We start from the raw sequence: 25,300 nt of genomic DNA, 5'->3' as shown, positions 1-25,300 counted from the left end.
CTGTTGTTGCTGTTTCTTGGGCCGCTCCCGCGGCATATGGAGGTTCCCAGGCTAGGGGTTGAATCGGAGCTGTAGCCACCTGCCTACGCCAGAGCCACAGCAACGCGGGATCCGAGCCGCGTCTGCGACCTACACCACAGGTCACGGCAACGCCGGATCGTTAACCCACTGAGCAAGGGCAGGGATCGAACCCGCAACCTCATGGTTCCTAGTCGGATTCGTTAACCACTGCGCCACGACGGGAACTCCTGATTACGTTTTTAAATTCAGAAGTCATTTCTCAATCTTCATATTACTTGACTAACAAGCATTTGACACCTATGATTTTGTTCTTCTTGAAATAATTGTCTTTGCTTCTAGACACCAGATTTACTAATTGGTTTTTTTTCTTTTCTTTTTTTATCTCTGCTTGTTAGGTTTGAGGCACCCCAAGGTTTTTTTCTGTATATGTACCACTCCAGGTGACTCTCAGTAGCAAACTGCATGTGTTGAGAATACCTGTAGGCCATACTTCTTTTTTTTTTTTTTTTTTTTTTTTGTCTTTTTAGCTATTTCTTGGGCCGCTCTTGCGGCATATGGAGGTTCCCAGGCTAGGGGTCGAATCGGAGCTGTAGCCACCGGCCTACTCCAGAGCCACAGCAACGCGGGATCCGAGCCGCGTCTGCAACCTACACCACAGCTCACGGCAACACCGGATCGTTAACCCATTGAGCAAGGGCAGGGACTGAACCCACAACCTCATGGTTCCTAGTCGGATTTGTTAACCACTGTGCCACGATGGGAACTCTCTGTAGACCGTACTTCTATCTGACCTGTTTCGTAGGTATCTCAAAACTTTAATATCCAAAAATAGACCCTTGATTGGCACCCCTTTCCCATAATGTTTTCCACCTCAATCTACTGTGTGTTTTAGTTAATGGCACCTCCATCTTTCTAGTAGCTTAGGACTAAAACCTTGGAGTTTTCTTTAACACCTTGTTCTCACACCTCACATGTGATAACCCTGTTATCAAATCTGTTAGTGTCTTTGATGGTACCTACAATATATCTACTGACTGACCATTTCTCACTACTTCCTCATTAACAGCTAGTTTAGGCCATTAAATCACTAGTCTACTCTCAGTGGCTTCACTCACTGAATAATTTTTTTTAAATGGCCTACAAAGTAATGCACAATGTATAACATATTCATGATCTTATCCCACCATTACGTTTTTTTCTCTGCTACCTTATCACTTTCTACTCTTCTTACTCATTCATTTCATTCTATCCACACAGGCTTCCTTTTATTTCTCTCAACAAACCAAGTGTACATCCATCTTCTTCTACTTCTGCCCCACCTTCATGTTCCTCTTTGAGGGTCAAATGTCACCATATTGGCAAAGCTTTTTCTGACCACTCTATTTAAAGCAGCAAGTACTTCTCTCCTTTCACTTCCTATCTGGCCTTATACTGCTTTTCCCCATAATAGTTATTGCCACCTGAAATATCATGTACAGTTGACCCTTAAACAACACAGTTTGAACTGCTTGGATCCATTACATGCAGTTTTTTTCAATAGTAAATACAACAGTACTATTTGGTTGAATCTGCCGATGTATATGGAAGGGCAACTGTTAAGTTAAACAGATGGATGACACTCCTAACCCCTGCCCTGCATTGTTTAAGGATGGGCCATATATACTTGTACATTTGTTCTCTGTTCTCCAACTAAAATGGAGCCTAACTTGATAAAGGCATGAGCCTAACTCTTGTTAACTTTTATCCTTAGAACCTAGAACAGTGACTAGCATATTGTAGTCACTCACATATCTGTTGAGTGAAATAACATTATAGTCTAAACTTCAAATTATGGACTTAATTTTTTGGAGCATAGGCATCTTAAATTTTTTTTTCTTTTGGTTTGTGGTTTTGTTTTTAATTCCAGTGGTGGGGCAAGGGTCTAGTTGATTATATAGGAACTAGAGATGAAACCACAACAAAAATTGATTGACTTCTTTAGCATATCCTAAGTAATCTTGGATTACTTTATTTAGAACAGTCATATTGAAGTATACATTCCAGAAAATGTACAGATCATGTGTATAACTTGATGAATTTTTGTAAAATGAACACATGGGGAAAATTGTCACCTGGATCAAGAAAAAAAGACATTGTCAGCAACTCAGCAGTCTCCCTGTACCCAGTCATTACCCCTCATGAAAGTAGGCAGTCACTATATAGTAGTATTTTCTGTTGTTTTGAGCTTTATTTAAATGGAATATCTATCCATATAGAGAGATAGGGATATATATGAGAGACTTTGTGTCTTCTTTTGTTTAAAATTGTGTGTGATGTTCCTGTTGCATATAAGTTGTTAATTTTCATTGTTTTAACATATTCCATTGTACGAATGAATATATCGTGATTTACTTTCTATTCCAACACTGATAATATGAGAGTTGCATCCAGTTTAGAATGGGTTTTTATACTTTTGGTGTCATGCATGTATGCATTTCTGTTGGAGTGAGATTGCTTGGATTATAGAGTATACATAGGTTTTTCTTGAAAAGATACAGTTAGAACATTTTCCAAAGTTGTTATACCGATTTATACACCCACCAGTGGTGTGGGAGAGTACCAGCAGTCGTAGAGAATAGTTGCTGTGCTACTTTTTGTGGGAATAATTGGTCTGGTCTGTTTTCAAATTTAGTCATGTTGGTATATGTGTAGGATATTTCACTGTGATTTTTAATTTTAACCCTCCTGATATCTAGTAGTATTGAATACCTTTTCACACTATGGGCTTTTTGATGGGTATTACTTCCCTTCTCCTGAGCTTTATGAACAGATTTTTAAGAATAATTAGGTGCTATATAGGATACTAGTGTAGCATGGTAAAAAATATCTTCATATTATCTGCACTAAGTTACTGAGGAAAATATAAATTGTCTCATACTGAAAATTCATTTTCAAGGTGTCTATTAAATTTATGTGCAAGTTGGCAAAGGGGGATTATTTAGGATTTACTAGATTAGTTAAATTTATGATTAAGATTCTAGAATAACATCTAGAATATCTAGATGTTTATGAGCAAGAAAAATGATTAAAAATTGCATGTAACACTTGTTTGGCAATAAATTTGCTGTCTTAAGTGAGCACTTTGTGGTCCTATCCATATGAACTGACTTAATTTTTAAAAAATCTCTGTATGTATTATTTGCAGATAGAAGGAACATAGAAAAGTAGAGGACAAAGTCTTTCTAGGTAGATTATTACCTATATTGGAAGTTCCTCCTTAGGGAAGGGTTTGCTCATTTAGCCTGATTGTGTTTTCTGAGCACTTTGGTGTGAAGCATTCATTATCTAAAGGGATGTAGGAGTCAACAAATAGAATTAATTCTACTATAATCATGAATAAAGGAGATGACATTGGAACTAATCTTGAAGGATAGTAGGGGTTAGTTAGATGAAAAGGGAAAGAGCTAGAAAACAGGCCAAGCAAGAAGCAAGAGGGTGTGATGTTGAGAAAGGACTGTGTTCTGAAAATGATGAGAATTTCAGTATTTTAATACTGAAGTTGGAAGAGCAGGTTGAGGCTCTTGAGAAGGTTTTTGAATACCAAGTTAATGATTTAGGGCTCAATACTGTAGAAAATAGAGAATTAATGCAGGTAATGAATCAGGAAAGTGTTGGCGTTAGATTTTTATTTAGGAAGAAAATCCCGGAAGCCGTGTAGAAATGGATTGATAGGCAGAAGAGTGATGAGAGGCTGGGAATGAACTGACAGGACTCCATCTGAAGTTGATAGTTTGAGCACTTAGGTGGCTTGTAATTATTACTTAAATGGATGCAGGGAGAGGTTTTGGTGAGTGAACAAGGTGTGTTCAGTTTGGACATGTTGAGTTCTATGTGCCATGTTGTATTTGTATTCAATAAGAAAGAGAACTAGGTTGTAAGTATCCATGCCCATGACACACTCTTTGAGAATATTTTCTAGGTTCCAGTATGAGAATTAGCAGTAAGAGCAGGCATGCCCTATAATATCTTTATCTCCTCAGTCAGGTTGCATTTCATTGTTGCTCTCATTGGTTGTTTTTTGTATTTTTTTGTTTTGTTTTGTTTTGTTCTCTTTGTTGTCTTTAGGTCTTTCTTCTATCTCTGTACATTCTTTATTCTTTTTTTTTTTTTTTTCTCCTTCCTTTTTTGGCCGCCCGCAGCATGTGGAGTTTCTGGCCTACACCGCAGAAGTGGCAACACCGCATCATTAACCCACTATACTGGACAGGGGATTGAACCTGCATCCCAGCTCTCCAGGGATGCCATTGATCCCGTTGTGCCACGGTGGAAAATTTTATTCATTCTTGATAGTATTTTGTCTTCCTTTTTTCTTGCTGTCTTGTCACAAATGTATAAAGATAAGCAGCTTTCAAAACTTCTAATAAAATTACTCATTTTATGGACTTAAAATTATCCAAATCTGGATATGTGATACCCATACGTTATGTCTTTTATATAACTTGTTAAAAAAAAAAAAAGCTATTACTATGCATTATTTGTGCAAGTACTTAAATGTTTTGACATGATGTTGGTAGACACCTGATTATAAAGAAAAAGAGGTCAATATCCATTTATGTTGTGTATCTGGATGAATTCTATACATATCTAATTCTTCATCCTTACACTGGGGAAATGGAAACCAGTTTCCCTTAATTTCTAGCCATCAAATTCTCTCTGCATCTGGAGTCTAGCACAGTTTGTGGCACATAGTAGCTAATTACTGAGTGAATGTGCCCATATCTTTTTTCCCTCGTGTAATAGAGAAAGAGGTGGCTGTGCTCCATCAGCTAAACTTGTAAATATTCCGGATCACCATCCCCTTCTGACTTCTTAGGGACTTCATTCCTGTGTTTTCAACTTCTCCCTCTGTAATGCACCTTTCTCACAAGCATGTACACATGTTCAAGAATTTCCTATCTTCAAAAAGAAAACAAAACACTCCCTCCTGCAGACTCTCTTCTTTGGTCCCCTTTAGCCTCTACTGTCATGATTCTGTCTCCCTCAAGCTAGATGTTTTGAAAAATTTATCTCTCCTTTCTATTAAACACTTTTCTACTTCATGCCCATTTACTTAGTTTCCTTTTTGATATTTCTGCAGTGTGTGATGTTGATCACTTCCTCTTTCTTTCCTTTCTTTAATGTTGCATGTTTTCCTGGGTACTCCTTTCCTTATCAGGCTCCTCTTCTGCCTGTTCCTTGAATGTCTATATTCCTCACAGGCCACTTTCTCTTCTCATTTTACTCATAGCCCTTGAGTGATCTAACCTACTTCTCTAGGTGGGCTCCTTCTGTGTAGGTCTAGCTTTTTTGCTGGTTCGTCTCACACACTGTTCAGCCTTCATGACCTTCACCTTTGAACGCATTAACTGTCTTTGCCCTTCTTTACCTCCGCCTGAGCCCTCTCTAGTACCTCCTATCTTAGTGAATGGTACCACCATCTACCCTGTTGCCCAGGCCAGAGTCACCTTTCTTCCCATTTACCTCCTTTTTTCTTAGTTGTAGTTTATCTGATAAAATAAATTAGTTTTAAAATGTTTGAGGCATTTTTCATGGTTGTACGTTCTAGTTTTTATTAGCATAAACTCAGAAATTAGAACACACTTGACTTTTTTTCTTTAATTATTAGTGACTAATATACATTTAAATTAATAAATTTCCACTGAGGTTTTTACTTTACATAAATCAAAATAAAAATTTGCAGGAATTTATGTTTTACCAAAGATAGTTATATTCTGTGTTCTAAATCATGTATCATTTAAAAAAAAAAAAAGAATTAGTTTTCTGAGATGAAAGAAGTTCTTAGTTTCACCTAGAAAATGATGTTATATCATTATTGATTTAAAGAAAGATGTTTGGCTATACTGAGACAATGACATAGCTTCCTGCCATATCCACACTTCCTTACCATGGCATGCTCATTTTGTTTCCCCGTCTGGGTTATAGTAAAACTACTTGAAAATAGAAACTCTACTTATGCACCTCCTTCCGCAGTGATACTGTAGTGTGGCCATTATAGATATTTAATGATAATGTGACTTTAAAGCTCAAGTTTGTAAGTAGTAATTTCATGGTGCCTACATTTAGGCATAATTGCATTCCCATAGTACAAGCAGGCATAATTGATGCAGTCTGTAAAAGAGAAGTTTAAAGCATTAGAATTTGTTCCAATCTGAGTTGACCATTGAATTCATTGACTATTTGAACAATTAAAATTTGAGTTTCAGATTGTTTTATGACTCAGCTTGCTCAAAAAAATGTTTTTCTTAATCTTAAAAAGCAAGCTCTCATGCTGGCTTTATTCCCTTTTTGGCTTAATCTCATTTAGAATAAAATAGATTGTTTTAAAAGAAAAAGTCACAACAAGGAGCAATGATTATGCTCCACAGACAGATGATTTTTGACTTTTACGTAGTATTCATTTCACCTTAGAGAGGCTCAGATTTCATGCTATCTTTTTGGGCCAATGGGCTGCTTCTCATCTGTATTTGTTTTTTTCTTTAGATATTAGGATCAAGGAAGAAGAACCTGATCCTGAAGAGTGGCAGCTCAGTGGTGATTCTACATTGAATACCAATGATCTAACACATTTAAGAGTACAGGTGGTAGATGAAGAAGGGGACCAACAACATCAAGAAGGAAAAAGACTTCGGAGGGTAGCTTGCACCTGTCCCAACTGTAAAGAAGGTGGTGGGAGGTATGCACACATGAAACATACTTTTTTTTTTTTTTTAAGACTGTTAATATCATCATCCTGATTTTTGCAATGCTTCATGCACGTCACTTAATTATGGGAAATTATTCATTACATGATCATTTTATGTGTTTGTCTCTATGAGTGTAGCAGAAAAAGTTAGAGAACAAAATATATGAAACTAAATTTTCCGACCTAAATGCTTTTTAAAAAAAAACAAAAAAAAAAACCAAAAAAAAACCCTGAAGTTACTTAGTTTTATGTTAAAAAAAAGTATAACAAGATGCCATTGCAACAGGCCCATATCAGAAATTAGTATATTTTCAAACCAGCAATGGGATTTGGCTAAATACTGATTAAAAAGTTGATTCTTATCCTGAGAATCACAGTTATATAATATAAAAATTAGAAGTTCAGGAGAGTTTATAAAGCATAAGTATTTTCCATTTTCAACAGAAATTAATAACAAGGCTTGATGGAATTTTTTTTAAAGTACAACTAATAGTTCAGGGTTTTTTTTAAGATAAATATTAAGAAAGAATAACAGATGATAGGGAAAAAATCTCAAAACAGATCAGTAATTATATTAAATGTGGATGCATTAGGCTTAATAATGAAGAGATTGAGACTCAGATCATACTTAAACATAAAACACAGCCTTATATTGATTCTAAGGAACATCTTAAATTGGCACAGGAATGTTGAAAATAATGGGATGGAAATGATTTATTAGGCAAATGTTAACAAAAAGAAAACTTAGAGGAGTTCCCATCTGGCTCAGTGGTTAACGAATCCGACTAGGGACCACAAGGTTGCGGGTTCGATCCCTGGCCTTGCTCAGTGGGTTAAGGATCCAGTGTTGCCGTGAGCTGTAGTGTAGGTCTCAGACACGGCTCAGATCCCGCGTTGCTGGGGCTCTCGCATAGGCCGGTGGCTACAGCTCCGATTGGACCCCTAGTCTGGGAACTTGCATATGCCGCAGGAGTGGCTCTAGAAAAGGCAGACAAAAAAAGAAAAAACTTAGATATTAGTGTTAATATCAGACGTGGTAAGATTAAGTGAAAATATCAAATAGATAGATAGGGATATATTTCTTAATAATGTGAAATTTTCACCAAGAAGCTTTGATAGCCATGGTCCCTTTCCCTCACAACTTTGAAAGATATGGAGCAAAACCTGATGGAACTCTAAAGACATTCTGTAACCATACCCTCCAGTCATTGTAAAAGACCTTAACATACTTCTTTCAGAAATGAACTATTTAAATAGATTCCCCCAAACTCCCCAAACTATTAATATAATTAATGAGCTTGATCAGATAGAGCCTGATCAGATAGATACCTGCCCTTTGAGTTGATTTGTACCTTGGCTAGCCCATTCATAATAATAATATTGTAACTATGAGCTTACTGTGTTCTGGATGGTCTTGAAAGTGGGGCATAGAGAGATCAAATGACTCTTAAGAACACACACAACTGGAATTTGGACCCAGTTTCTCACTCCAGAACCTCAACTATACTGTACTGCCTCCCAAGTGGATTTCTTTCTTTGTCTGACCCTTAGGCATTTGTATTTACTACTGGTAGTTATTCAGTTGTTTGAAATTTTATTTATTCTTTGAAATGTTTTAGTCAATTTAAATAAATTAGTGTGGAATTCTGGTTAGGCAATAACTTTCCTGAAAGGAAAAGAGGGATTTTAAAGATAAGGTGTTCATGAAAGTTAAATCTGAGGGTCAAGGCCTTGTCTATATTTTGCTTATTCTTTAAATTGAAAATTTTTTAAATTTATGTTTATTAAACTAATACATGCTCATACAAATGCAAAAATAATAGAAGAGTATTAAAAGGATACCAAACTCCTACCCTGCTTCAAGATGACTAATTTTTTATATATCCTTCCAGACTTTAAATATATTTTAAATAGAATCATCTTTTTTTTTTTTTTTTTTTTTTTCCTCAGTCTTTTTACGGCCACACCTGAAGCATATGGAAGTTCCCAGGTTAGGGGTCCAATCAAAGCTGTAGCTGCTGGCCTACACCACAGCCACAGTAATGCGAGATCTGAGCCGCCTCTGTGACCTGTTCCATAGTTCATGACAATGCCAGATCCTTAACCCACTGAGCAAGGGCAGGGATCGAACCTGCATCCTTATGGATGCTACTCAGATTCAGATTCGTTTCCGCTGAGACACAATGGGAACTCCCTAAAATAGAATCATCTTACTCACACTGTTTTACATGTCTGTTCTTACTTTGAAAAATTTTGTGATTATATTTCAAAGTCTATGTAGAGTCTGCATCAATTTTTTATGACTGTATAGCATTCTATTGTATGAGTATATAAGAATTTAACATCTTTTTTGAGTTTATGTTGTCATTCTAATCCTACACATACATCTTTGCACATTTGTCTGATTATTTCATCAGTATAACTTGGCAGAGGTGAAATTATTGGATCAAAGAGAATTATCTGCTGGAAAAGTTTGTGACAATTTATACTCCATCAGTGGTATATGAGAGTATCTGCTTTCCCACACCCTTGGAAACAATTGATTTTATCCTTTCTAAAAATCTTCTAGTGTCTGACAGATGAAAAGTAGTACCTCACTATTGTTTTATTTACTATATTTTTTTTTACCTTGTGAGATTGAACATTTTTAGTGTGTTATTTGACCATTTCAGAGTTTCTTTCATGAATTTTTTTTTTTTTTGGTCTTTTGTGAATGTTAATTATGTGTTTAACTTTGTCATATGTGCAGGTATTTTTTCCTAGTTTTATACATTGTCTGGTTTGCAAAATGCATTTATATAAGTAAAGAAAGACTTCTGTCACTTAAAGTTTGCAAACTTTTTTTAAGCACAAAAATAATAGTTGTTCAGTATTTATGAGATGCCTTATTATTCTATTAAAAGTCTTTTTTATCCTGAGGATTATAAGAATACTCATATTTTTCTAGAATTTTGTGAGTTCATTTTTAATAATTTACTGTAAGCAATTTGAAGTTCTTAAGGAAAAACTATTGTTTCTTAAGCTCATTTGAACAAAATTCAACTAAACCATACATTGTAGGCACAGTTGTGTCGTTGACAATTACTACATCTAATTAATAGAAGCATAACATACAGTACATCCTATTTTGTAATAGTGAGGTAGGTGGTACTTTAAACATTTTAGAATATTGGCCTTTTTTCCTCAGCAGTATTCTTGGGTAAAAAATAATAAAAGAATATGTGAAAGGTGGCATTTTAGGGAATTTTATTTATTTACCTTGTGAGCAAGGTGAAAATATAATTAAATATTTTAAAATTGTATTCATTTGAGCATTTAGCCAATATTTATTAAGTAGGACCAGCCTTAAGAACCTTTTTACTCTAATAGAAGAGACAAATCATTTTATAAAGTAAAAATTCTAAAGCCATTACTATTATAAGGGTTTTGTGTGAATTAGATCTCAGTCCATTTTTTAAAAATTAAGTCATTTTGCAAAATCTAATTTCTCCCATGTCAGCATTTCAGTTTGTGTTTCATTTTTTTCTACCCCAAGCAAAAGAAAGGACTCAATTTGCTTAACTTTCCCTATTAACTCCTCTACTCAGAAGTGACCTTTATTTATTGTTACTGTCTTCGAATTATTAAAATTTTGGGTGTAAGTTTAATCAGTGAAAAACAGAAACTTAAATTTGTTAGTTTTTTTAGGTCATATATAGGTATTAGTGTTGTGACTATATAAATTAAGAAGAAAACATGGCAAATCTTTCATTACTTGAGGTTTGCTGAGAAATTCACTTCAGTTCTTTACTTCCTTCATATCACATGCCATAATTTTCATATCTAGCCTATCTAGATATTATCTTGCCTAAAAAAATTTTTTTAATAGATACTTGGATCTGGGTATTAAGCTTTTTCTCTTATATATTTTCACACTCTCCATCTGTTTTTTTCTTTCTTAGATGCCTGTCTCATTTTCAAACAGTGAATATGTCTCGTTTCCTTATAATTCATTTGGAAACATCTTCCTTTGGATTCTTGATTCTTTGAGAACTCAGATTTGTTGCTATAATTTGTTACAATCTTGTGCTTTGTTCATGCTCTCAAGCTAAATTTTGTTGTTAGTAGAATAAGCAGTTTTTATAAAAAGCACACTGATTCACCTGAGTGGTACGCTTAGAAGAGAGGCAAGAAGTTATGAGTGTAAAGTGGACTGACTTGGGTTCTCTGTGAAATTGCTATGGTGAACACAATATGTAAAATTGGTTGATACACACTAATAGCCTCAAACATTGCTCTTTTTCTTAGGGCTGTTTAAGAATAAAACTTTTTAAAAAGCTAAATTAAATGGAAATAATATTGGCTTTGGGTTAATAAGACTTTGGCATCACAGGTGAGCCAGAAAAACCTGTTTCACTCAACTCAGCTCTTTGAAGAGAGTTGTAGAAATTGGGGGTGGACTGGAGCAGAAACTAGAATTGTGTTAGATTATGACGTCCTTGCCCTTGAGACAACAGCATGACTCCTCCTTGTCTTTACTTATGCTATTCCTCTGCCTGGAATGCCTTCCCTCCTTTCTATCTAAATCCTACCCACCTCCTCCACGAAGCCTTCTCTAACTACTGGAGTCCACATTGATGTCTCCCTGTTCAGAACACCTATTGCATCTAACAGCCAGCACTGCACCGTTTAGCACTGTTTGTCCTATGGCAATTTCACATGCTACTGAGTGTGAGTACATTAAAATATAAATGTGGGGAAATATGCATTTTTTTCCAGTAAAATTTAAAAAGCGATAGGTATATTCTATACAGGAAGATTTGCAGGCTTATGGAAGGTTTGCAGACTATACCTGGACTGTGAGATTGTGGGAGGAGGGAAAGTTGGGGGGAGGTCTTAAATGTACCTTTTTTTAAATCTCAAAGAAACTGCACAGTTTATATAATACAATTTTGACGATTGATGAGTCTAAAATGTCATTTTTTTAATAAATTCATTTGTTTTTATTCAGTAACTAGCTAATTTTTTTGAGGTTGGGTAATAACATTTTCTGTAATGTTTAATAAAATTTGAATATCATTTCTGAAATCAAAAAGGTTTTCTTTTTGCTTACGCTAAGATACCTGTGTTCACCTATCTAATAAGCACATACCTTCTAAACCCTATTCTTGGTATCAAATACTGAAATGTATCAGATGTCAAGTATCGTAGTGTGGAGAACTGTATTTTATTATCTCTGATTTATAATTTTGGTTATCTTCACATGGTTAATATGAAGAGAATTTTAACTATAGTTTTTTTGTTTGTTTGTTTGTTTTTTCATACAGTGCTAGGGATCTAAGATGATAGCTTTGTCTAGATTTTTTTCTGATTTTTTTTCTCCAAGTCAGTCTATGTTCAGAGTGTGGCCATATAAATATATGAAAAAATATGCTTAAAATCATGTTAATTTAAAGTCTGCTTAAGGTCCCTTATTGTACCTGTTATGCATTTATTATTGCTTTATTTACTTTTTAAATTAGCTGATATCATGACTATGAGTAGACCGTTTAGTTTCCCCTGTAACTGACTTAATTGAATTGGGCCTATGCATGGAATTTGTGAATGGTTCTGACAGAATAATAAATAGCTTTATTATACATTACTTATGTATGAAATATCCTTTTAAATTATATATTTCTTGAGCAAATTTACATTTGGACAGCAATCACATTAATTTTGGAGTAAAATTAGTATGTAAATGTTATAAATTTTTATTTAAATTGATTTTAAATGATCTTCATTTCTGATTGACCTCATGGTAATAATGTCTTTATTTGAAATTCAGCATGGGGAATATTTATTATATGAGTGGTAATGTCCATTTGAATATTATCATATAAGTGTATATTATTCTGTGTGTGTTTTTTAGAGGTACCAATCTTGGGAAAAAGAAGCAACACATTTGTCATATACCAGGATGTGGTAAAGTCTATGGGAAGACCTCACATCTGAGAGCTCATCTGCGTTGGCATTCTGGGGAGCGCCCTTTTATTTGTAACTGGATGTTCTGTGGTAAAAGATTTACTCGAAGTGATGAATTACAGAGGCACAGAAGAACACATACAGGTTACTAATATTTACTTTTAACAGACAAAAATGAAGTATAAGACTACATACTACCTTACATTTTTTAAAGCATACCTTACTGACCTGAATCTTTTAAAATATAGCCAATTATATCAACTTACACCAATTTAAAACTACTAATTCCGAACAAGCTACTATGGCTTATCTTATTAAAAAATGTTTTGTTTATGCAGACTTTGCTTAACTTCTTTTTTCTTTTTCAGTTAGCTTTTTTTGGTTTTTGTTTTCACATTGTTGAATGTCTTAAGCCACACTTGCACTAATTATTAATTATGTTAGCGTTTTAAATTAGTTGTCTGCTTTTAGTCTTGGTGTGTCTTATTTTCCTCTTCCTCTACAATAAAGACTAATTCAGAGTTCCCATTGTGGCTTAGTGGGTTAAGAATCTGACTAGTATCCATGGGGATGCTGGTTTTGATCCCTGGCCTCACTCAGTGGGTTAAGGATCCGGCATTGCCTCAAGCTGCAGTGTAAGTCACAGATACAGCTTGGATCTGGTGTTGCTGTGGCTGTGGTGTAGGCTCGCAGCTGCAGCTCCAATTTGACCCCTAACCTGGGAACTAAAAAGAAAGGGGAAAAAAGAATAATTCCTTTTCCTCTGATAAATTCACCTTTTCTTCCATTTAATGTCTGTGAGATAAGCAAAAGACATTTCCTTGAGGAATAACCAAGGCATTGTTGATGTCAGACCTCTTTCATTTAATTGTTTTTGCATAGTCTTATGTGGTGGTTATATGAAATGGATCTAGGAATGACCCCAAATTGAATCCTAATTTAATGTAACTTATACACTTCGTTTTCTCCCACTGCCATTTAATGATCAAGTCGTTCATCAGTCTGTGCTCAGCACTGAAGAATTGAAAAATGTATTAATGCATGTACAGTGTTGAAGGAGCTTAGAAGAAAGAACCATGGTGAAACAGAGGGCAGTATGGACTTTGAAGTCTCCTAGATCTAAATGTATAAAAAACAACCTATGAAATAATGTTGTAGTACACATATACTGTATTTGTTTTAATTTCTGTCTCATCAGATAAGCTTAACCTGTTTGATGTGTCTAGCAACAAACAATATAAGAAAGTTAGATAAAGTATGCTCAGAGGCAGAGGTCATTATTACCTGGGATAGTAAAATATTTGGGGGCAGTGGGCTTGGGATAGACCTTAAGATGGCCCTATGATAGAATTTTCTGCAGTGGAATTTGATCAACAGGATATAAAAAGAAATAATGTAGAAGGGGGAAAGGTTTGTGATAAAATAAGTGTAGAAGAGGGAAAGGTCTGATAAAATAAGTGTGGGAAACACTGTGTTAAAGAAGGTTATTAGATACAAGTACCTTCAAGGAGTGCCTCTTAGGACCTTTGATTGAATGTGAATCTCTTAAGTTGTGGGAGGTAGTGTGCCTTTTGCCATGCTAGCATCTCTCAGGACTCATGGTTCAAGAGGAACTTTGGGAAGTGCCTTCCCAGAAGAATAGAATAGTATGTGACTAGATGGAGTGAGAGACAATTTGTCATGAGTTGAAGATGAGATTTTATTTAAAACATTTCTGTTAAGTAGGATTGAGCCACATTATAGAAGTCCTTATAAGTTAGGTAATGGAGAGTCTAAACTGTTTAGTTACTCTTGCATTCCCGTACTGCTTAGTACCATGGTGAAGTTTTGTACTGTAATAAAATTGGTTATTTAAGGAAGATTTGTTTGACACTGATTTGTTGGATTGGAGAGGGAAAGTCTAGCATGTCATTGAAATATAGTTCAGGTATGAGGTCTGACAGGGACCTGCTCAGAGAAAGGGTGCTGAAATAAGAAATAGGGAAGACATTTTGAAATAAATTAAGAAAACACTAGATTTGTCTATTGATTGAATTCTTTCTGGATTCCTTTAGGTTGGCCTTTGCCTTGTCTTCCAGTAACCCTTTTACATAGTAGGTCTTCACCATAATAGAAGTTCATTCTGTCTTTTGTGTTTAAAAAGGCATTTTAGTCATGCTGGGCAATAAATTTAGGCAAAAGAGCCTTATTATCTTAAACATTATGATGTATTAGGCTTGCTCTTGATCATTCCAGCTGAAATTGAGTCAGCCAGCCATATCCATTATTGTTGCGATTATTCAGTCCTTATTGGAGTTTAAGCTTGTGTCTTTGTTTTAATCTAGAAGTACTCTGTGTAGTTACTTGAATTCATAGTAAGGGTTGAAGGTTAAGTGGCAAAGCTCTGACATGTTAATACCTTAAAACTGTATTTTTCTTTAAAGAAGAAAGTATGTTCTAGATGGTCATTTTAAAATTGGTATCCTGTGACAGATGTTTCAAAACAAACTAGTCTAGTTGAGGTATTGAATTCTTATCTATCAGTGTATAGTCTAATGAGTTTGAAGATTGCTTTTCCCCTAAAAATAGAGTTGACAGATTTATTTTGAGGAGGAATATTCTATGAGAGATTTTGTAGGGATAAGCTCATGAAACTAATACAATTCTAATTGAACTCTGCTCCCTGTCCCTAACTGTCAGTGATGGTTTATTTTCTTTCTCAGGAAATGATCAGTCTGTTTATGGTGAATTAAAACTAAGTAACTTAATTTTTTTAACAGGTGAGAAGAAATTTGTTTGTCCAGAATGTTCAAAACGCTTTATGAGAAGTGATCACCTTGCCAAACATATTAAAACACATCAGAATAAGAAAGGTATTCACTCTAGCAGTACAGTGCTGGCATCTGTGGAAGCTGCACGAGATGATACTTTGATTACTGCAGGAGGAACAACACTTATCCTTGCAAATATTCAACAAGGTTCTGTTTCAGGGATAGGAACTGTTAATACTTCCACCACCAGCAATCAAGATATCCTTACCAACACTGAAATACCTTTACAGCTTGTCACAGTTTCTGGAAATGAGACAATGGAGTAAATATTACACAAATACTTATTCATTGTGGTTATTTTTATACAGTAGTGAGAAGAATATTGTTCCTAAGTTCTTAGATATCTTTTTATTGATGTGCAAAAATTTTTGGATTGACAGTAACTTGGTTATACATGACACTGAAATGCCTTACTTTGTATGATATTCCATAGTATATTAAAAATGGTAAAATTGCATGGGTTTTGTAGGTACTTTTGGAATCTAGAAGAAATGAAATTTTACCAAGTTATATAAAGAGAAAATTGAATTTAACAATGCGAATGGTAGTCTAACCAAATGCATCAATCCTGTGTGGTTTAGTGTAAAAATGAGAACATGTTGGTATTTATCTATTGTAAGATAAAAAAAAAAGTTGGTGGGTGAAAGAAATCATGTTATGATAAAAATTTTTGTAATTTTCTTGATGACTGGAATTTTTATTATGCATAACTGACAAATCAAGTTTCCAAGCAAATGTTACATAGTGTAGGCTTTACTTAGCTTATCAATTTGTCATTTTGAAGCTAATTATTTTAATTAGGTTAACTATGTACAATATTTTAAGCATTACTCTTGTAAGATTTTGAAAACTACATTTTAACATGGAACTCTAGGGATAGTCACCTTTTAAATCCTGTCGAAAAGCCATGTTTAAGATTTAATTTGCCAAAATAATGTCTTGTTAATATTCTTTCAGTAACGAAGTTGGGCAATATAACCAATGTTTAAAAAAGTTTAAAATGTATAGGTTGAGGCATTTGGGTGGTAAGAAAATGTTATAGTGTATTATCCCTTTTCTTGAATATTGGAGGACCAAAAAATAAGGTGTATTGCGTCTTAGCAGTGATTTTTAAATCCAATCTTGTTTCCAAAACCCATATGTCTGCCAGGGCCTTAAAAGCCATCATGTAAATTACCAATAAAGTATAACATATGCAAACATAACAAAATTACTTCCATAGTGACGATACTCCAACCATATGGATATTAGTCATAGAAAACTAGAGGTTTTATGATATTTTTTTAAGTCTTTTTTTTGTTTGTTTGTTTGTTTTTGGTCTAGGTAGTCTGCACTTAAATATCAACCATTTTCTTTTTTGCTTTTTCCTTAAAATTTATATGTATCCAATACAATTAATTGAGAAATGTATGTTTTTTATTATGCTGTATTTTCTTTTTATTTTTTAATTATTGTTTATATTTTCAATTATTAAAAAATGTACAAAATAAAGTTTCATTGCTGGTCTTATAAGAGCTATACAAGTTTCCTAAATGTATACCTGTAACTGCAGCAGTTCACCTATTTCAGAAATTTGGAATTCTGTTCATTTGTTATTCTTAAGACCACCTCAAATTTAAAGGCTACCTTATTGTACGTTTAAAGTGTATTATAACAGTGTGGTAGTTAATAAAACACTATTTTTTTTTCTTTTGAGTTTGTTGTATTCCTATGCATTTAAAATAATTGCAGTGATAATGGGGTTGGAAAATCTGTGTGATTTATTTTTTCTTAGCATTTTATTTGGCGATTCTTAATTTCAGATACTGAAGTTACCATAAAGAGGTATATTTACTTAAAAAGGAAGGGTAGAGTTCTAGCAGATTACTTTTTTTTTTTTCTTATTAAGTAGAACTTTTGGGAAAAAAACTTGTAACTGTTAGCTCACGTTGATCACTAAGGATTTTATCGATGCCATTTTACAAACCTTGTTTTTTGTTTCCCCTTTTAAAGCAATGCAGAATATTTTGATTTATCAGAAATGTGAGTTTATATGAAGGTTCTTGATAAAAGGCAAGTTTTGTTAACCATGGCAAGAGTTATTTGAAAAGATTTTGTTTTTGAATTTATGTATGTTTAGTCATAAAAGAAGGAAAAATCAACAATATTAATATGAGCATTTGAGATGTTTTTTAAAAATCCAGTTACTTTCTACGAGGATACGGTGGGATTAAAGATTTCCGTTGTTTTTTTTTTCCAGGCCCAGTCTGACACTGTCAATAAATATCTTGAATGCATAGGATAACTCTGGATACACATAAAAACACAGTTTTTCTAAATGTGAGACTTAAGCTTGTGATGTGAATTAAGAATTACTTGGAATTATAGAAATCAATGGAATGTACATTTATTTTGAAGCTACAAGGTTAAAATTTGAATCTTCAGACTCCTTTAAATTTTTAGAGTTTTAAAAAGTATTTAGGATGTATGAAGAAGATTATGTGAGGTTACTCACTTGAGCAAAACACCCATTAAGTCAAGAGACTGAAAAACTTGCAAGTGTGATAGCAAAGATGTTTTTAATATTGAAAATTTGTGGTAAGTTTATAGAGAGTTTTTGATCCCTGAGTTTCCAAGCAAATTTTATCAGTTCCTAGAATAGGAATGCCATGAAGAAAGTTAGTAGTCTTAATGTTTATTTAAATAAGTTTTTAGATTTTTTTGAATTGACCACCTGGAATATATCAGTGAATTTTGGATCTTTACCTAACAAAGAAATGAAAGTATTCAACCTCGACCTAGGTGATTTTAAGTACTTGTTTTTGTATTTAAAAATGTTGAATATCCTCTGGAAACTTAATATTTGAAGAATTACCCTGAAGTAATTTTTTTTTCTAGTTATAAAATCTATTAGTATTGTGTATGGATATAATATTTCTTAGTGTTAGTATAATAGGTGTTTGTGACAATTGCTTTTATTTTTGTAAAGGCTGGAGTTAGTGCATATTCAATATATTTACATACAAATAATTCCTCTATCAAAACATACTCATCTAGTGAACTAGGTGTCCATTCTCTATACCTCAATTTAAAGAAAAAAAAACCATGTAAGGAAATTTTATTTTCTGTAGATTGAGACTTAATGACTGAGAATTAAGAGGCACATTAAGCTTTAAAGGAGTATACATATTGCAGAAAGCGGTGCCCTATAAGTAACTTTGGGTAAGATAGTGAAAATACTTAAGTTATTTCAGAATAATGAAAATGCTTAAATAATAAAAATACATATACATATAAGTTGAAGGCATGTCAAACATATTTCATAGAAAATAGTTCTTAGCCAGTATTTTTCACCAGAAAATAAATGCAGGGGACATTCAAAAATACCCACAGGCCTAGCTTTATCCTTGACCTAAATCTAAAATTCTGGAGAATTGTAGAGTCATAATTCTCACTTGACACTTGAACAGCGGTAGGTTTGAACTGCACAAGTTGACTTACACATGGATAATTTTCAATGGTAAATACTGTAGTACCAGCGTAGTCCATGGTTGGTTGAACCCACAGATGTGGAGGAACAAGGCATGGAGAGGGCCAGCTATGTTGTATGTGGCTTAACCCCAGTGTTGTTCAACTGTGTATTTTTAACAGCTCCTCAAGTGGTTCTGATAAACACTTGGGTTAGAATCACTTACCTAGATCAACCATCCCTTTGTAGTAGAGTATCTAGATTGTAGTTAGGATCCTATTACTGACTACTTGTGATGCCAAAGTGTTTGTTACAAATTGTATTCAATATAGTTTGAAATTTGGGGTTATTATTACTAATAACATTTGGTTTTAAAATACATGTGTTGGTCATAATACCCTAAACAAGTGTTTTAAAAACTTTGCCATGAATGAGTAGTAAGTCCTGTCTAGTAATTAACACAAAACAAATTGGTTGATTTCTTGGGAACAAGATTTGATGGTTTAGTAAAATTCGTTTTTGTTTAGTGTTGGAGACAATACTGATTGGGTTCCTTGTTCACAGATTTATATGTCATCAAATATATTGTAAATATATGCTGGTGGCAGATACAAAGTACTCTAGAAACTTAGAAGAGGGAGAATTCCGCATGGAGAAGTTTGGGAAATTAAGGCAGAGGAAATGATTTTAGCAAAGGTACAGTATGACTCATTACGGACAATAGGGGAAATTTTAAGCGATGAGTGGGGATGTTTGGAGGAGTGGCTATCAAATTGAAAATGATCTCAGGAGTTTCCCTCGTGGCTCAGTGGTTAATGAGTCCAACTAGGAACCATGAGGTTGTGGGTTCAGTCCCTGCCCTCGCTCAGTGGGTTAAGGATCTGGTGTTGCCATGAGCTGTGGTGAAGATCACAGATGCAGCTCGGATCTTGAGTTGCTGTGGCTGTGGTGTAGGCCGATGGCTACAGCTTCATTTAGACCCCTGGCCTGGGAATCTCCATATGCCATGGGTGCGGCCCTAGAAAAGCCAAAAAAAAAAAAAAGACTCAGTTTAATCTTTACCAGTGGTTCTTGATCTTTTGGGGATCATAGGTCTTAGAAAATGCAAATTTAATTCATTTACTCTAATGTTTCAACACTCATGGGGACCTATCTCAGCTGAAGCCTGCACCTTGGGAAATGGCCACCCTTAAGGAACTGGTGAAGGAAGAAGAGTTCTCAAGGAGGCTGACATAGAAGCTCCAAGTGTTAAGATGGTGACGAACATCAAATGTGGTAGAGAGGTTAAGTCATGAAAGAGAAAAGACTTGATTTTTGCAATAAGGTGTTGCCAGCTGATCTTTGTTGAGAATATTTGGGTAAAAGACTGGGTTGAGGACTGTGGAGACAGCAAGTGTAGGATGTTAAGTTTAGTGGTGAAGAAAAGAAAGATGGCTGAGTCAGGATTGAAATTGTTGGAAAAGTTTAACTTATATTGATAAATATTTAAAAATAAGAGCATGAAGGAATTTAAGTAACTTCTAAGCTACCCAGAGATAACTTCTTTCCTTTGAAAATATCAAAATTGGGAGTTGAAGTTTTTAAAAAGCTGCATGATTTGCTGTCATGCAATGTGATTTATACCATTTTATCGTATATTTAATAAGATACAGCTTCTTTGGTGTTAAAAATGATGTGGTGACATAGGAGTCTATTTCCTTTAGCCTTCTTTTCCCCACTCCCCAGCTTTTTAACAACCTTGGTTCTCTCCTAAATCCATGTTAAGTTACATACTATATAGATGGTGTAATATTGAGTAGGTTTCTTATCTTCTTAAAAACTAGTTTTCATCATCCATAAAAAGGGGATAACTAACAATAGTATCCCTTATAGAATTGTTGTGAGAATTAAAATGTAAGCATTTAACATAGTTACTGGCTTTTTAGTAGGGACTTAATAAATGGTATTTCCCCCCACATTCCAACATCTGTTTATAAACTGGAGATTTCACTTTTCTGTAGTGAAGGGACCAATGGTTTTGGAGTTTGCATTTTTTAGACATGGTTCATGCATTGATTTCTAAATTGATAGTGAACAATGTGTCTGAAGGGGCTGCCTCATCAGAAAGGATGGAATATGAAGAAAAGAATCAAGCATAGAAATTATACCCTGATAGAGGATTCTACCTATTTCAACATTTCTAGGAATCAGCCAAAAAATATTTAGGTTCATTTTGATTGAAAGATAACATTTAGAATTTACAGTTCCAACCTAAAGTTGGAAAAGGCCATCAAAAAAATGCAGCTTGTTTAAAAAAAAAAAAAAGTCTAAGCCTTCAATTAATAGGCAGTAGTGAAATACAGGAAATGTTAAGAGTAGGTAGCTTTTAGGAAATTTGTCCCAACTTATGTCCTATTTTCTGAGTATTACTTCCTGCCACTTTCAGGGCCATGTTGTTTAGATGATCAGACTAGGAGTGAACATCTGGTCAAATCTGAGCCAATTAGATGCTGTCTCCTGAGAGTTTGGAATTGGAAAACTGATGTCTTGGGTGGTTACACTTGGAACCTGAATGTGAAGCAGAAAGAATAAATCAAAGATGAGAGATTGTACAATCCCAGCAGAAAAAGATGAGAGCAGCTGCCTTGATTATTGGTAACTTTGTAGTTTGTGTTCCAGTGTTTTGTGCCTGTGCCTTTCCTGGTCTTGGTTCCCTAAGATACCCTCCAAACTGTACAGAAACTCTCCCATTTCTACCTTTAGTGTTTTCTTAAGTTTGGGAGGCTGTTACTTACTACCAAATAGTGCCAACTAGAACATCTGAAATACAGTTCTTTCTTGAATAATTGATATACACTGGTTGAAATAGTTGATAACTTGGTGCTGTAGAAAATACCAACAAAAAGCCATGGTTAGTGCCAGATGAGTCAGGTTTAAATGTGCGAGACTTGGTGTAGAGCTTGAATGAGTCAGAAAGGGTGAGCTTTGAAGGGCCAATAAAATGTGCTCAGGAGGCCTCCAAGTCCATCTACAGTCGAAGGACACTGTGTATAAATGTTTGTGTCTGTTTTTGGTCTTAAGGATCATTGACTTTATGCCAACGTTATCTCCCAGCACACTGTCTTTGTATTTTCATTATGTATTTGGACTCAGGTTCAGTTTGGGCTTCACTTGTGTATACCCAATTACTTAGCTTCATTACATCCTGAGCCTTTAAATATTCTTAATTACAACATTCACATTTTTACTGTTGTAGCTTTGTGCAACTTTTTCATCCTGAATCATTAAGTGAAGGTGAAGACTTTTACAATATAACATAGTGCATAGATTTTGAACTTGAGCACTCATAGGTCTATGTCCTGGCTCTGCTGCTTACTAGGCTATGTGACCTTGGGCTCTACCTTTCCAACTTGGGCTTCAGTTTTCTAAAATGTAAAATGAGGATAATAGTAGCATCATCTTCATAAGGGTGATGGAGGAGATTAAGTTAATGCATGTAAACCACTTCCCACAGTGCCTGGCACATAGTTTAGTATTAGTAAATGCTAGCCTTAGAGAAATCAGTATTCTTCCTACACTTGGAAACAACTATCCCCATCTCATATTCACTTAGATCCACCTGGTTGTCAGCAAACATTAACAAAATTGCTAGTATTTATATTGTGCCTTTTTATGACAAAGCATTTCAAATATATAGCAAAAATATAGAGAACAATATAACACCTGTGTATCCACCATCCAGTTTTTATAGTCTTAAATCATTTTATACATATCTGCTTGTTTCTTTTAAAGAGAAATGGTTATAGCTATAGTTGAAATATGTCCTGTCTCATTCCATTTCTTGCCCTTCACCCACAAGGGTAACTGCTGCTCTGAATTTGATGTTTATCAGAATGATACCATGAATGTTTTTATATGCTTACTGTGTGTGCATAAATAGGGTTGTTTTCATGTTTTTGAAACTTTATATAAATGGTATCATACTGTACATAATAATCTTTGGGACTTGTTTTTTTCACTCATGTTTTTGAGATGTATCCATGTTAACACATGTTTCTCTAAATTACTCATTTTAAATGCTGTAGTTTATTGAATGAGTATATCACAGTTTATCCATTTTCTTGTTGCACATTTCAGTTATTTCCTACTTTTGTCTATTATAAACAATGCTGCAATGAAATACTTGACATGTTTCCTTGTGCATGTGTGTGAGTGTTTTTCTGAGGTATGTTTCTAGAACTTCACTCACTGGCCAATAAGACATTCTTATCTTCAAATTTACCAGATGCTGCCAAATTGATCTCCACAGTGTATGTGCCATGTTACCCTTTTAGTATCATCAGTGTATAGGCACACATTTTCCCACACCCTCCCCAAATCCTTGGCCTTGGCAGATACTTCTTTCCAATGAAAAACAAATACAGTTTTATTTTGGAGTTTGACAAAGTGATTTAAAATCCATCTGGGAGAAACGAAAGTGTAAGATGTTAAAAAAAAAAAAAATCAGAAAACAGCCATGAATTTATATAAAGACATTGATACCAGTAGGCATAACCCAACATAATAAAAGTTAACTGTTGTAGAAACAATGCATGTTTTTCTTACTGGTTCCACTCTTTAACTCTCATTCAACCCCCGCCTTGGTTTGGGACTTCCCACGGCCTCTCACTGTAGGGGTCTCTTCACACAGTAGACAACCCTCTTGGATTGACTATTGGAAAGAAGGCTCAGGCCCAGCTAGCTATTTTGCATGATGTTCACTTCATCCAGGGGCTGAGAATGAGAGTCTCCTGCACTGTGGCCTTGTTTGCTCCAATTCTTCCCCTCCATTCCCACCCTTTTTCTAAATCAAGTAATCATTGATCAGCCCATCACCTCCAGAAGCCCACTTCAAACTGGGGAAATCCTTTCTTGCAGAGACACTCCCCCATATTGCTACATATCCCTACATGATGATATGAAATAACTTACTCAGATTCTAATTGCTTGGTATTTTTGTGATGTTGAGCATATTTTTACAAAGTTATAATCCATGTTTCTTTCCTCTGAAGGGAATTAACTATTTAAATTCTTTGTCCATTTGCCTTTCTTGGCTATCTTTATTTTGCATTGATTTGTAAGCATTCTTAATAAACTTCAGATACATTTTATTTTTATTTTGCTTTTTAGGGCTACACCTGTGGCATATGGAAGTTCCCAGGCTAGGGGTCAAATCAGAGCTACAGCTGCTGGCCTACGCCACAGCTGCAGCAATGCCAAATCTAAGCCACATCTACCACCTACACCACAGCTCAGGGCAATGCTGGATCCTTAACCCACTGAGTGAGGCCAGAGATCGAACCTGCATACTCATGGATCCTAGTCAGGTTCATTAACTGCTGAGCCATGATGGGAACTCCAGATACTTACTATTTTAGAGATAAATGGGCAGATAATATCTTTTCCCAGTCTGGCCCTTATCTTTTCTCTTTTTTTTTTTTTTTTTTTTTCCTTTTTCCTTTTTAAGCCCACACTTGCAACGTGTGGAAGTTCCTGGGCTTGGAGTTGAACCAGAGCTGCAGCTGCCAGCCTAACACCACAGCCACAGCAACACTGGATCCAAGCTGCATCAGCGACCTACACCACAGCTTGCAGCAACATCAGGTCTTTAACCTACTGAGTGCGGCCAGGGTTCGAACCCACATCTTCATGGATACTATGTCGGGTTTTTAACCCACTGAGTCACAAGGGGAGCTCCTAGACTTTATCTTTTAACTTTGTTTATGGTGTTTTTTTTAATATGTGTGGTGGTATTTTTTAAAAATTTTATTGAATCTGAGTTGTGGTTTTCCTGTCTTCCTCATACTCTCTGCCTGGTGTCATAAAAATATTTTATCTCTAAAAATGCTATGATTTTGCCTTTCAGTTTGGCTTATTAATCCGCTTTGAAATTATTTTGTTTATGGTGTGAAGTTCCTAATATTTTCCATATAGATTACCAGTTGCCTTAGCACAGTGTATTGAATAGCCCAATTTTTCCCCACTAATTGTCATGCTGCTTCTGACTTACATTTCCATTCATGTGTGGGTCTATTCCTTGATTTCCTTCTGCCCTTCCTGTACTGAGACCATAAATCAACACCATGGCTTTCACATCTTGATGTCTGGTGAGGAAAGTCCTCTGCTCACCCCTTGCCTGTCCTTTGATATATTTCTGTTACTTCCGTAGACATTCTTTATCTCCCCTTATTCAAGTCTACTTTAATGTCCTTTTTATAAGTTTTCTCTTTGCGTGGTCTTACACATCTTTTTTTATATCTATTCCTATATCATTTTTTTGTAAGTTGTCACTATGGGCAATAGGCTTTTTTATTTTTTAAAGTTAATGTGTCAAATGAT

General features: G+C 34.9%; 1 protein-coding gene across 6 annotated transcripts in view; it reads left to right on the top strand.

Moving 5' to 3' along the window:
- SP3 (Sp3 transcription factor) overlaps positions 1-17,190 on the top strand; it is a 90,498-nt gene extending 73,308 nt beyond the window's left edge. For 5 of the 6 annotated variants that reach the window (NM_001444626.1, NM_001444627.1, XM_084997960.1 and 2 more), the window contains 3 exon segments: positions 6,541-6,733; positions 12,633-12,829; positions 15,445-17,190. In NM_001444626.1, the coding sequence (NP_001431555.1) occupies positions 6,541-6,733; positions 12,633-12,829; positions 15,445-15,761 (707 nt within the window). In that variant the 3' untranslated portion in view covers positions 15,762-17,190. 6 annotated transcript variants of the gene reach the window in all.
- The last annotated feature ends 8,110 nt before the right edge of the window (positions 17,191-25,300 follow it).

The sequence above is a fragment of the Sus scrofa genome, chromosome 15 (genome assembly GCF_054392235.1).
Source record: "Sus scrofa isolate SSC_HxYL_T2T_F1_AM1 chromosome 15, Sscrofa_HxYL_maternal_Yorkshire_Landrace_v2.0, whole genome shotgun sequence".
NCBI lineage: Eukaryota > Metazoa > Chordata > Mammalia > Artiodactyla > Suidae > Sus > Sus scrofa.
The sequence above is the reverse complement of the archived record's forward strand: the minus strand, read 5'-3'. Positions and strand labels throughout refer to the sequence as shown.